This window comes from Pediculus humanus, genomic scaffold, assembly GCF_000006295.1.
Source record: "Pediculus humanus corporis 1103172107513 genomic scaffold, whole genome shotgun sequence".
NCBI lineage: Eukaryota > Metazoa > Arthropoda > Insecta > Psocodea > Pediculidae > Pediculus > Pediculus humanus.
The window spans coordinates 198506-212651 of record NW_002987129.1 but is presented as its reverse complement, the minus strand read 5'-3'; the positions used below and the strand labels follow the sequence as shown (position 1 = coordinate 212651).

The 14146-nt window shown below is 25.1% G+C and overlaps 3 protein-coding genes across 3 annotated transcripts; 1 reads left to right on the top strand and 2 right to left on the bottom strand.

Moving 5' to 3' along the window:
- Nucleotides 1-14: 14 nt before the first annotated feature.
- On the bottom strand, nucleotides 15-2456 carry Phum_PHUM168260 (arylsulfatase B precursor, putative; the record flags this gene model as incomplete). The annotated part of the gene is made up of 9 exons (XM_002424957.1): nucleotides 15-37; nucleotides 82-459; nucleotides 529-651; nucleotides 724-856; nucleotides 936-1099; nucleotides 1179-1452; nucleotides 1542-1771; nucleotides 1848-2007; nucleotides 2343-2456. 9 exons carry the CDS (start codon nucleotides 2454-2456, stop codon nucleotides 15-17), a joined length of 1599 nt encoding a protein of 532 aa, XP_002425002.1.
- Nucleotides 2457-6670: 4214 nt separating this feature from the next.
- Phum_PHUM168250 (uncharacterized protein) lies at nucleotides 6671-10269 on the top strand (the record flags this gene model as incomplete). The annotated part of the gene is made up of 10 exons (XM_002424956.1): nucleotides 6671-6777; nucleotides 6858-7039; nucleotides 7127-7228; nucleotides 8515-8603; nucleotides 9127-9203; nucleotides 9290-9447; nucleotides 9515-9688; nucleotides 9778-9949; nucleotides 10051-10157; nucleotides 10250-10269. The coding sequence occupies 10 exons, from the start codon at nucleotides 6671-6673 to the stop codon at nucleotides 10267-10269; spliced, it is 1188 nt and encodes a 395-aa protein (XP_002425001.1).
- A 1390-nt stretch (nucleotides 10270-11659) lies between these two features.
- Phum_PHUM168240 (Methionine-R-sulfoxide reductase, putative) lies at nucleotides 11660-13730 on the bottom strand (the record flags this gene model as incomplete). Its single annotated transcript, XM_002424955.1, has 3 exons — nucleotides 11660-11832; nucleotides 13061-13233; nucleotides 13648-13730. The coding sequence occupies 3 exons, from the start codon at nucleotides 13728-13730 to the stop codon at nucleotides 11660-11662; spliced, it is 429 nt and encodes a 142-aa protein (XP_002425000.1).
- Nucleotides 13731-14146: the final 416 nt, after the last annotated feature.

The following is a 14146-nucleotide window of genomic DNA, read 5'->3' as shown; positions in this document are numbered from 1 at the left end:
TTTTCGGATCGGATTCACGTTCGACTCTCGACGTTATCTGATATATCATTTCATCTTTATATTGATTTATTAATTTTTTACCAAATTTAATTAATTCGTTATTTTCAACGGGATTCACTTCACATTGATCGTTAATTATATCGAATAAACAAAAATCTTTACAACGAACTTCGGGAGATGGTTCGATGAATCCATAATCGTTCATGGGTATGTTATTAACAAGAGGTTGACAAGTAACGGTTGATTTTTTTCTCAACGTTTCTATACTGCTATGATTTAATGAATTTTTATAATGTTTTAAATTCGATACAATTTGACCGGTTTGAGAATTAATTATATCGTTTGGATCGTATTTTGGATTAGGATGTATATTTTCTGGTTTTCCCCAATGAAAATCATAACTACCGTATGTTTTGTATCCTCCTTTTAATACTTTCCAACGATTTTCAATTATTACTCCTATGGATTAAATTTTTTTATTAATGATGATGGAAATTTGTAAAGAAAATGTTATTTAATTTCATTTACCTTCCGATCCAGTTTTATCATCTATATTTAATAATATATTTTCTCTGGCTACGGCTGAATTTCTTTTTAATGCTTCCCACTGGTCTATACCATCAAATATTCCTAACTCTTTAGGATTCCCTCCTGGAAGTATTGAAATATTGAATTAGTAACAAATAGACTAAAGGTTTTTAAAAAAAAAAGGGAAAAACTTGCCAGCAGCTGAATACAATGTCGGCAACCAGTCTGTTATATGTATAAAATCATCATTAATAACTCCTTTTGGAAGAAGAGGACTCCATATTAATGCCACACTTCGAACACCACCTTCAAACAGTGTAAATTTCGTCTAAAATTTAAAACATTAAGTTTAATTAAGAAAATAGAAAAACATTTTACACTGTTTATTATTCATTGTTTAGGCTTACTCCTCCAAGAGGCCAATTCGAACTCCAATTTGGCGGCAAATCAACAGAAACAGTGTGACCACCATTATCGGACATAATCAAAATGATTGAATTATCCAACATATTTTTTTCTTTTAATGCTTCCATAACTTCTCCAACGGATTTATCTAATTCTTCCAAACAACCTAAACCGTTTTATTTTTAATTAAAATTTTTTTTTTTTTGTTTATTGAATTTTAAAACAATTTGTTGTATACAATTAACCTGCAAATGCTCTTCGTCCATAATGTTTAATATGACCATAAGTTTTATTTACGTCAGCATCTTCAGGTACTTCCATACCGATATCATCATCTCCTGTATGGGTTGCCAAATGGGAAAAATACAGGTACAAAGGTTCTGACTCATTATGATTTTTAATAATTTTTTCTGCTTCTCTTGTAAATAATCTTGTGGCATATGTATCCTTATCCGTTTGATAAATTTCTCCGTTTCGATGAAGATCGTATCCGTAAAAATATTCAATTTTTTCTCCGGCCTTTTTTAAAAAAAAAAAATGTATACACGCGTGTTTATATATTCTATGAAATTTTTTTATTTTTAAATTCAAATATATAAAACTTTTACCACTGTTTGATTATGTCCGAATTTAAAATAATCAACGTATCCGTTATAATATCCGAAAAATGAATCAAAACCTCTCTGATTTGGAAGATGGTTTATCGTTCTATAACCTAAATGCCATTTTCCAACCAAATGGGTACGATAACCGAGATTTTTAAGAAATTCTGGTTTTAATTTAAATGACAGTGGTAAATTTCTAACATCTCCTCCTTTTAATGGCATACCTTGCATTCCTAAAAATATTTTTTTTTCGATAAACAATCCTTCGACAAAACATAGGGAAAACATTATTATTATTATTAAGTATACCTGTTCTGATTGGATATAATCCTGTAAGCAAAGCACTTCTCGATGGAGTACAACTGGGTAAAACATAATGCCTGTTTAAAATCATACCTGAATATGCTAAAGCATCCATATTTGGGGTTTTTATTTGATCAGATCCATGAAAACCCGTATCCGTCCAACCCTGATTAAAAATTAAAAAAAAAAAAATCATCTAGTAATAATAATAATTACTGTAACATTTATTTCCTGTAAAAATCAGTTCGGTAATAAATAATAATAATATTATTATTATTTCAATTGTCTTTCGAAATTAAGTGGTTCACCTTCAATACTATGATATAAATGAAATACTTGGCAATAAATTAAAAAAAAAAAATTATTTTATAATTTAAATAAATTTATTGTTATTATTATTATAAATAAATTAGATAAATAAATGAAAAATGTAATTGCGACTTAAAATTAAGCATGCATTATTATTATTATTATTATTATTATTATTAATGAATTTCTTACCAGATCATCAATAAGTATTGTAATTATATGAGGTGGTTGTTGAGCGGTTGATTTACAAACAACAGCTAAATTTAATACGATAATAAAAATTTGTTGAAATTTGAAATAATCCATTTTTATGTATTTATTTATCGTTTAAAAATTATCTGATTTTTAATAAATCTAAAAATACATAATTTATTATTATTAATTTTTTAAATATTAAATTATTATTTTTAATAAAATAATTTTAACGAACCACCAAAAAAAAAAAAAAAAAAATTTTTTTTTCTACAGTGTGTGAGAGTCCTTTTTCCAAAATGTTTTTTTTTTTTTTTTACACCGAAACTTTTCTTAGCTAGGTAGAAAAAAAAAATAATAAAGAAAACTATGAAAATTTTCCGGTAAATTATTGTCGGGTTCTTTCCGATCGATACTGCGTGCCTACTTTTCAGGTTTTCCGGAAACACCAATTATCTCGTTCTTTTATATCTCGTCGTCTCCCAAACTTGTCCCCCAACAATGCTTATCTAATGAAAGTATACACATAGTCTTATATTTACCTCTTTTTCCTTTCTTCCTCGTGAATGCTCCAAGGTTAATATCGAGTTTTTTTTTTTTATATTATTATTATTTTACTTTATATTATTATATTTTTTTTTTGTTAAATTTGTTGGAGGCAAATTAAAAAAAAAAAAAAAATTAAAAAACTTTTAAACTGTTCAAGGCCATATGTAAGTTTTTGTTACCAAACATAATTTACATTGTTATCTAAAAGAAAATTTTTTTTTTTTTCTAGATTAATTACTTTCTTTGCATGTTGTTATCACCTGGGTGATAAACTATAAACAAGGTATAAAATTATGTCAAACTTACACGCACAATCAAATCATTTAATAGAAGAAGAAAATTATATAAAGGAAATCAAAAAGCACAACAAAGAAGGTCAAAGAATAAATAGAATATTTTTGTCAGCAGAAGAAAGAAAGGAGGAAACACTTAAACTAGGAAAAGAAGGACACAAATTTTTTTTTTTTGGTTCTAATTAAATATAAAATGATGAAACTCAATAAGAAATATCTGGTTGTACAACTTATCCATGTATTTAAAAAAATTATACATTAATTAAATCTTCATTTTATTTTTATAAATAAATAAAAAAAAGAAAATTTTTTATAATTATTTATTCATGGGTCAACATTAACAAAATATTTGTCATTTAAACATTTTTTTTTTACTGGTTTACTTATGAATAAGGTTCAATGTGTTGCCCTTAGGATACCTCAAAAAAAAAATTTTAATTTATTATTATTATCATCAGTAAAATCCAGTCAAATGAATATTTAAATTACTGATTTATAGAGAGAGATATGTCACTACATAATTTAAATAAATATTAATAAATGTTGCAATTTGTTTACTCTCAAAATATTTATTTAAAAAAAATGTTTGTGAGTATTTATTTAAATATTTTAATTATATTATTATAACAATTGTTTAGTTTTTAGCTTATTTAAACTCATGTAAATGATTTTATTGCGTTTAAATTAAATAAAAATAGGTAAAAAAAAAAAAAGGTTAATGTTGGAAATTTTTTTACATACATGAGACAATGAACTCTATTAAAAAAAAACTGGAAAATATAAAAACGTGTTTTTCACTTCGAATTGCATATTAATCAAAAGTAAATAACATTTTCATTGATATTTAAAAGGGTAAAGGTGTTTTTTTATATATTTTTTATAATAATGTAATAATTTAATTTTTTAAGGGGCGTATTAAATTAACCAAGGGTCAAAACACAAATAAAATGTTTTATTTTATTTTTTTTTTAAATGATATTTCGTTCACTTGTATCGATTTCGAGTTTTTTTTTTTTTTTCCATATTAAAAAGAAAATAAAATAATTTAATTAATTAAAATCAATTAACAATAAGTAATTACATAAAGAAAAAAAAATTGTTTATCGACCGAAATTGTAGAACCGTTGTTATCGACTGACCGGAAGTAGAAATAATCGAAATCTAATAAAAATCTATTACCGTTCTGAAATGATTTTCCCGTGTAACCGGGCACCTTGCGCACGAACATGACCGAACGAATCCGGAAATTAACGAAATAAACAGTCATGCTTTTCTTTTAGCTTTGACGTTAAAAGCTTATTCGTATTGTTATAGCGGGAATATACGTTCGAGAATTAAATATGGCGTCGAAAAAATTTTTATTTTGTTAATTGTAAATTTTTTTTTTTTTTTTTTTATTTCTATTGTGCGGGTAAGTTTACTTATTTTTTTGTATAATAATTTTATCATCATACGGGGGAGGGGGGGATTCGATGGAAATTTTAAATCAAACGATTTGAATAATTTATTTTTAATTTATTTTAATTACCGGTTTTGGAATTTTTAAAAAATAATAATTTATAAATTTATTATTATTATTATTATTATTATTATTATTATTATTATTTGTATAATTGTATTTTAAAATTAACGATGTACTCTGGTAAATTATGTTGAAAATTGCATTAATAATAATAGCATAGTTATTAATACATAAATAATATTATTTAGACACGCTAACATATTTAATAAAATCCTTTTATTAAAAAAATTATTATTATTAATGGAATATTATTATTATCATGGAGATATTTTATTAGTTTAATGATGATGTACAATTTCAATTATTTTTTATTTAATTTAATTTAATTTAAATGCGAATGTTTTATTGATAAAAAAAAATAATTAGCAAGTTTTAAAACGGATTAGTAATAAGTAATTTATTATTTATTATTATTATTTATTTGCTTTTGTTTTTACATAAATTTATGTAATTTTTACGTAAAATAAGATTAATAATAATAATAATAATAATGTCTAATAGTCAATAATTATTTAAATTCATTCTTAGAAAAACTTTGATTCATTGGAAAAAGTTGTTACACGCGCGTCTTCTGCTTTCGCATTCTTTTTTTTAAATCTTAACGGTTTTTGACTTGTTTCGAAATGATGTAAATAAACGTTGCTTTTTTTTTTTTTTTTTTGGTTTTATTAATTTAACGATTTTTAATGAAATTCGATTTTATTTTTAAATAAAAAAAAAAAAAAGAAATTTAAAAAGAAAAAAATGAGGTCTTTTCTATGGTGACTGACAACTGCGTAGATTTTCTAAGAATAATTTGAATCTATGGCAACCTTATACGTGAAAATCTAAATTTATTACGTAAAAAAAAAAAAAAAAAATTATGAGTGAAAAAGAGAGCGGAAATTCATTTTCTATTTATCTAACGACACGACGAAACTTTCCCCCCACACGTGATTTACGTAAGATTTTAATGTGAAAGAAGACTCTGAGAAACCTAATAATAATAATAATAATTATGATAATGATAAAATGAATCAAATGTTTTTCTACGTAAACGATTTACTAATAATCGTTTTTTAAATACAAAATTTTTGTTTGTTCTTTGAATTTGTTCGTTTTAATTATTATAAAAAAAAACCCTCCGGCTTAAAATTTTGAGACATTGTTTTTTTTAGAAATTTTAATGAAAAATGATTCAACGGTTATTTTATATGACGATAATGATGATTTAAGATTTGTTGACTCCCCCCTTTTTTACAAGGTCGCGTTTTTTTTTTTTCTAAGACGAATAATAATAATAATAAATGAATGAATTTATGATGAATGAAAGGTTAATATAAGACTGAAGGAGGTTTGGAAAAGGAGTTGGGAAGGATAGGGAGAGGGAGAGGAGGCGAGGAAATGGGGGGAGGGAAAACTTTCCAAAAAATTTTAAAAAAATATTTATTTAATTGTGAAATTTCAACAAAATAATAATAATAATAACAAAACTTGACCTGATCTCCACCTTCTCGACACACCTCTTTCTCTTTCTCTCTCTCTCTCATTTCCCATTTTTTTTTTTTTTTTTTGTTGTTCATGATGTAAAAATAACGTTTTTATTTTATAGTTTGAAGACCTTCTAAGAATTTATTATCATTACAAAACTTTTTAATTTTATTCTTCCAGGTATTTGATTAAAATTTCAAAAATAAATGGGAGAGAAGAGAAAATCAATTTTTACACGGTTGGTCGGTTGATCGGTCGGTCGGTTGGTTTTTCGTCAACGGTTTTATTTCCAAATATTTAATTATTATTATTATTATTGATTATATTTAATTTTTCGTACCGGAAAGTGTTTCGTTTGTTTGTTTGTTGTTGTTAAAATGACGGATTTTAATTTTAAATATATAATAATTATGTTTTATTTATTTTTCGATTGTGGTTTATCAATGATTGATTATTGTAAAAAAAATACTTTTGATAGTGGTGGTGGGAAAAATATGGGAAAACTTCATTTTAGTAAAGAAAACAGCGACGATGAATTTGGTATAAATAATAAATTTAAAAGTCTTCATTGTTGTTCACACGGATATCGAAGTATCGAATGGTTTGTGTTAAACTTTTTTTTTTTTTTTTTTAAATTGAAAATTTTTAACGGAAAAATAAAAATTGTTGTAAACCTTATAGGTTTAAAGATGGCCAACCTTATCCTTGGTCAACAAATGTGTCGACATTAATAATTCATCCAGAATCGAGAAATCAAACGATTTATTCTCAACAATTGACATTTGACGATTCTGGAAAGTATAAATGCGTCGTCAGAAACGACACCCACGTTCTTCAACATGAAGTTCAACTTGAAGTTTCCGGTAATTGAAATTATTTTTACGGATTCACCGAAAATGATAAAAACAAAGACGTAAACTATACCGCGTGTGTTATCTTTTTGTTATCAGGTCCGTCGATATCAATCGGTTGGCCTAAAACAACGTACAAGCCGAGAGATCAAAAAGCCAATCATGGAGATTTTGCAAGATTTTATTGTGAAGCTTTCGTAGGTAGGTAGGATTTTATTATTATTATTATTGTTGTCTTCACTCATAATCACGACAATTCGTCTTAATCTTTGTCGGAGATTTGGTCAACACTTATTCCAGGTTTCTATCCAAAGGAATAAATGCCTGATGGATGTGTTTCGACTTGTTATAACCTAAACAGCATCATAACAATTTTTGTAAGTCTCTCACTGAGACCATCTTATTTGATAGAAACGAGTTATTTCCTGTACTCCTGGGCTCCAGTGATTGATATCTGTGGAGTGGCCAGGAACAGGAGAAGTGAAAGGATTTTTGAGCTGACTCAGATCGACAGTAAAACAAGATTAGCCTTTTGGTTTTGTCTTTATCTTGTTATCATTTTACTCTATTACAATTATAAATCAGTAATCATGTAACTTTTTCCTCAGAACTAATTCAATACTTAATTTTCCTACTGTCTCCCCATATAATAATTTTCCCTCATGCATTCACATCCTTAAATTATGCACAAATTGTATACAAATTACAATTTTATACCTATAAACTTAAGCAATATAAAGGCAGTTCAGAATTTTTCTAATCTTAATTGAAATTTTACACTAAAAATATGGCAAAATATGTTATAATGAATTAGGCAAATATAAGAAAATGGAGATAAAGTAATATAAAAGTAATAATAGATAAGTAATATAAAATTCAAACAATGGATTCCCGCAAAAAGTCACAATTTTTTTCTCTAAAAACATCGAAAAATTTGGTCTTATGTATCAGAAAAACATAAGGAGGTATTTGAAAATTTTATTATTATTATCAGTGTGGATTTGTTGATCATACAGAACTGTGCATGAACCTACATGTGACCTAAGCTGAACTGGGGCTTGTTGCCCTTCTTCCATTATCTCGTTTTCTTTATTTTCTTGGACGATTTGTTTTGCCCTTTTCAATACTCCTTTTTTTTTTGTAATTTTTTCTTCCGTATGTATAACTTGGGCTAAGATAGGGTCTTCTTGGTGGGTTTCTATGTGTTTTCCCATTACAATTATAGCATTCTGGTATGCCGCTTATTATTATTATTATTATTATTATTATTATTATAATGACGACAATTCGTCCTGATGTTTGTCGGAGCTTTTTCAACATATATTCCAGGTTTCTACCCTTCTATCTTTCTTTAGTGAAAAATTTGATCTTATGTATCAGAAAAACATGAGATCCAAAGAGGTAAAAAGTAAAATAATTCAAAAAAATTCCCGCTTAAAATAAAATGTGTGCCAGGTAAAATCTATACAAGGTCGTCCTACTTAAAGTAAAACGTAAACAAGGTCGTCCTTGGTGGAAAAAACGTGACCATGAAAATTTTCACAAAATTGAAATTTTAAAACTGGCGTCCTTGTTAGTAAAAGGTCGTCCTACTTAAAATAAAATGTAAACAGTGGATTCCCGCTTAGAATAAAATTCAAACAATGGATTCTCGCTTAAAATTAGGCGTATGGAGATTTTATATTCACCCAATACCTTAAATTAATTAACTACAAGTATTTTTAATAATTTTTTAATGGGAAAATATGTTAAAATGTATCAGGGAAACAAAAAAATGAAGATGTAAAACAAGATACAAACAATGGATTCACACTTCAAATCAGGAGTACAAATAAAAAACAAATAATATAAAAAATTAATTTTATTTATATTAAAAAATTAATGGTATATTACAATAAATTAGATTAAATTACAAAACTTTTGATACATATATAAATACATAAATAAATTACTAAATTTAAAAAAAAAAAAAAAAACTATTAAAAATTAATTTAAATAAGTTGACATGACGTAAACGGATTTCACTCTTATTATTATTAATATTATTTATTTTTTTTTTTTTTTTAAATAGGAACCATCGATCTTCCGGATTATCAAAGCGAAATCCTTTGGGAAAAAATAACACGAAGAAATCATTTATCGATAACGTGAGCGTCGTTCAAGAAAACATTTCCAGGTATGTACTTATAATTTACTTTACAAAAAAAATTTTTTTTTTTTTTAAATATGTACCTTAAATTAAATATTTTTTTTTTTTTTAAGGGAAGAAAAAAGGGTTATTGGATCTTATTTGAGTTTTACGTCAGTTAGACCTCAAGATTATGGACAATACAAATGTAAAGTTAAAAATCTTGAAGGTCAGGTAGTGGAATTAAGCGCTTGGCTGAAAAAGAAAAAAAAAGACGAAAACGTTGATGAAGGTGAGGATAAAGAAATTGGAAGTTTAATTATTATTATTATTATTAATTTTTTTTCTTCTTTGTCCAGACATTCCAGTGTATGTGACTTCATCTGGAAAAATTCCCATCGCCATTTGCGAATTTTACGTCATCGTTTTATTCCTTTTTTTTTCTGCTGTTGCATCCACGATAACTTTCCTGTATTTCGGTTCCCGTTTTAGACTCTGGAGCAAAAGAATTTTCTCTTCATCTTTAACTAATCGTAAGTAAACTCAATCTCAGGTTTAATAATGTTACAAAATTTTTTTTTTTTTTTTTATTAATAAAACGTTTTATTTGAATGCTTTCCAGAAGAGGATAAAAAAGATTTGTTGATTATTTATAACGAAAAGGACGTCGGAAACGGATTGGATAATTTATTATCAACGATAAAAACGAATAAAAATCGTTATTCGTGTTCTTTTCATCCTATTCGTAACCGATTAGAAATAGGTATGGATTACAACTATTTTTCTTTGTTTTGGTGCGGGGGGAGGAGGGGAAGGAGGAAGAAAGAGGAGGATTAAAAAAATTTTTTTTTTTATTAGGTGAGGATGAGTTAAAAGCAAAAGCAAATTCTTACAGGGGACTCCTCGTGATTATGACACCAGAATTAACAGGAGGTTCTCTCACACCAAAAACAATTTACAACACGATACAATTTTTACAAAAAGTTCATTTTACAATCGTTTGTTATTTTCAACAGGTAAAAAAAAAAAAAAAATTATTTAATACAAACTTATAAATATTTCCCATGTTTTTCTTACAAAAAATTTAATTTTAGGGTTTACCAAATGCAAATGATATTGAAATAAATTTAATGCGTGACGCATTAAGTAAAGTTCATTACATAGTTGAGAATAAAAATGAAAAAAATTTAACGTTTTGGAAATGGATCCAATTAAAATTAACAAGAAAAAAAAGAAAAATGAAAAAAACATTTGAAAGTTTACAAGAATTAATTTAATTTAATTTAATAACTTTAATTAATTAATTTATTTATAATTATTGATCTCATTTGTAAATATTAAAACTTTACTCATATTTATTTATTTTTTTTTAAGCATTAAAAAAAGGAATCATAATAAAGACTTTAATAAAAATAAATAAATTTATTCAAAATAATAAATATTTTAATTGATTAATAAAAAAAACAGATCAAAAGAAAAAAATACGTCAAATTATATATATATAAATAAATAAAATTATTTAGTTTTATATGAGATTAATTACGGACATAAAAATTTAATTAAAAACAAACAAACACAAAATTTATAAATATTAAATCACAAACGATCGCTTTTTTTTGTTTAAATTATTTACTGGCAAAAAAATTTTTCTTTTTTTTTTAAATAAATGGTAACGAATATTTAAACAAAACCAACCTCTTTTTAATTATAAATTTAAATCAAATTTAAATCAAAAGAAAAAAATTCAGGTTAATAAATAAATAAAACTTTTACATGTTATTTCCCTTCCCCCCCCCTCATGTTTTATTTACTATATTATTATTTTTGACGCGGTACCAAATATAAATACGATAAAACACGCGCACACCCACACACACACACACACACGTACACACGCACTCAGGAGTTAATAAAATAATAATAATAATAATAATAATAATAAGAAAAAAAAAAAGTTCGAATCCTGCGAACAAAAATTTACCCTTTTAATTTTTTTTTTTTTTTTTTTTTTTACCACACGATATGTAATTTTATTTTTTTTTTTAAATTTTTAATTCGATGAAAATATAAACACGAAATAAATAAATAAATAAATAAAATAAAAACTAAACATTTATATAAATATAAATATAGATATAGTTATAATTATAATAATAATATAAAGCTACAAACAGCCGATAATATTATATTAAACATTTTAATTTTTTTTTTTTTTTTTTTTTTGGGTGTTATTGGTGTTGTTGGGGTTGTTGACTCGTAATTAACAACCGTAATTAAATAAAAATTGTTCAAATTCATTAAAAAAAAAAAAAAAAAAAAAAAAATTTACAAAACAAACGTTTTTTTTTTTCTTTCTTCTGACTAGTTTTTTAATCTATTTATTTATACTATCGAACTTCGAGTTCGAGATCTCGTTTTTTTTTAATAAAATAATTGATTGATATTGAATTTATTTATACCTCTTCTCCTTTATTAATTTTTTTTTATTTTTATCCCAATATTTATTATGAATTATTCGGATGAAAATTCATTGCCGCACTGTTGATGCAATATCTTTTTTTCGTAGGTTTTGGACCATCGTTGAACACGTGACCCAGATGAGCCCCACAATTTGCACACGTCACTTCCGTTCTCACCATACCTGGGTTTGCGATTATTAATAGTAGGTTTGCGCCAACTGATTTTTTATTAAAATGCATTAGTTGTTAAAAAAAAAAAAAAAAAAAAAAAAAAGAGGAAGAAGAAGAAAAGAAATAGATGAGAGAAAAATAAAAGCCGGGTTTTATGAGAGAGAGAGAGAGAGAGATGGAAAATTTAAAAACGCGGGAAATTTAAAAATGGGAAAATTGTAATTTTTTTTGCAATATTATTCAATTGAGTTAATATAAATAAAAAAAGCGGAAAAGGAAGTAAGCAATAGAGGAAGGAAAATTAAAATCAGCAGGTTATGTGATTTTATTATAAGTGCAAGAAACGAGAGAGAGAGAGAGAGAGAGAGAGAGAGAGAGAGAAAAAAAAGAAAAAAATATATCAGAAATTTAAAAGATCATTAATTCTTTTTTTTTTTTTTTTTTTTTTTGTATTCTTTTTAGTGAGATGCCTTTTTTTTTTATTTAAAAATTTCCTTTACCTCTAGTGTGTGTGTGTGTGTGTGTGCGTGTATGCACACGAATCTAACTAAAATAAAAATTTATTTTTAATATTTGTTTTCTGTCATGACGAATTAAATTTTCTTTTTTTTTTTTTGTGACTTTATTTGGCAAGTTTTGATTAAATATTTTAAAGTTTATTCATATTTGATTCCATTTTTGGCAACCAATACAATACGTCATTTAAACATTTTAAACATTTACAAAACTTGCTTAAAAGGAAAATGATTTATAAGATGTAATAAAATTTTTTATAATAAATTAATATACCCCCCCTCTCCCCACCCTGATAAAAAAGTATAAAATCTATTTAAAAAAAAGAATTTTTAAGTTTCGATTGCCTTAAGCAGAAAGCAAAAATAAAAAAATTTTTTTTTCATTTTATTTTAGTGTAAATGGCAGTCATCCAAATAACAATAATAATAATAATAATAATAATAATAATAATAAATATTTACAAATGATTAAAAATAAATTTTTAATGTAAAATTTTTTTTTAAAGTGTGCAATTTTTTATCGATTTTAAAATATATTTCGATAAATGTTAAATTCCTTATGATGAAAGTGTGTGCCTATTATGATACATTTATAATGCTTAATTAAGAGGTTTTTTTTTTTAATAAAAAGAAAAGTGAAAGTTCATTTATATACCTAAACCTTAAAGTTATATATTAAAAAAAGAATTTAAAAGAGAAAGGAAATTTTTTTTAATAAGGTGGTAGTAAAAAAACAAAAAAAAAAAAAAAAAATGCTCACTGTGAGATGTGTCCTTTGATAATTTGACCTTCCCTTGATCAATCACATCGCTAAATGCTGGCCACCCACAACCTGATTCAAATTTGGTATTGGATGAAAACAATTCTTCATTACAAACTACACATGTATAAGTCCCTGAGTCTTTAGTCTTGTTATAGCATCCAGAAAATGGACTGGAAATCAATATAATCAAATAAATTTTTAGATAAAGAATAATTTTAATATTGTAAATTACGAGTATGACATTTTTTTTTTTTTTTTTCAATTTGCTATTGCACTAACTAAGTGTAAATGATCAGGTTTAATTATTATTATAAGTTCATAATAAATGAAATTTTTTATAATTTAATAAAACAAATAAATAATTAACCTCTCTTGGAGTAAATCGTTCAAGTCATTGTTTATAATTAAAAGCGTTATTTAAAATTAAATTAATATCTTCAAGTTCATGTCGAGAACTAAACTCATTATTTTCAACATTAATTGATTTGATTGTTAAAAAAAATTAGGAATAGAATGTGAAAGGGCAAAACTAAAATTATACTGTTCTAATTAGTTAAAGAATATTTTTTTTTTTTTAAACTCACCGTTCCGTTCCCTTTTCCTGTGTTACATGATACTGTATAGGAGTTAAACGTTTTTTTAAATCTTCTTTATCAATATTAGCCATTTGATATTTTCCTAAATGTATAGCTCTTTGGCAGAAGTAATTCCTTGGTAAATTCAGACGGGTAGTACGTTCAGTAGTAGTAACATTTATAAAATTGCGAAACAATTGAATAACTAAATAATAAAAAATAATTATTTAATATAATATTAAAATGTAAATGAAAATATTTAACCTACATATTTCAATCGATTGACGTAATGTTTAATTTTGAGGAAAATGTGGGTGGCTAATTTTCGTTTAGTTTACAAAACAAAACAAAAAAAAAAATTTATATATTTTCTAAAAATAACCTACAACGACGTATTTACCTTTCATGTTTCTTTTGACACGTATTAACTAATAATTATTATATATGAAGAAAAAATTTGTACGTGGCAGTAGATTAATTTCAAATTGCGCGTTTTTTTTTTTTTTTT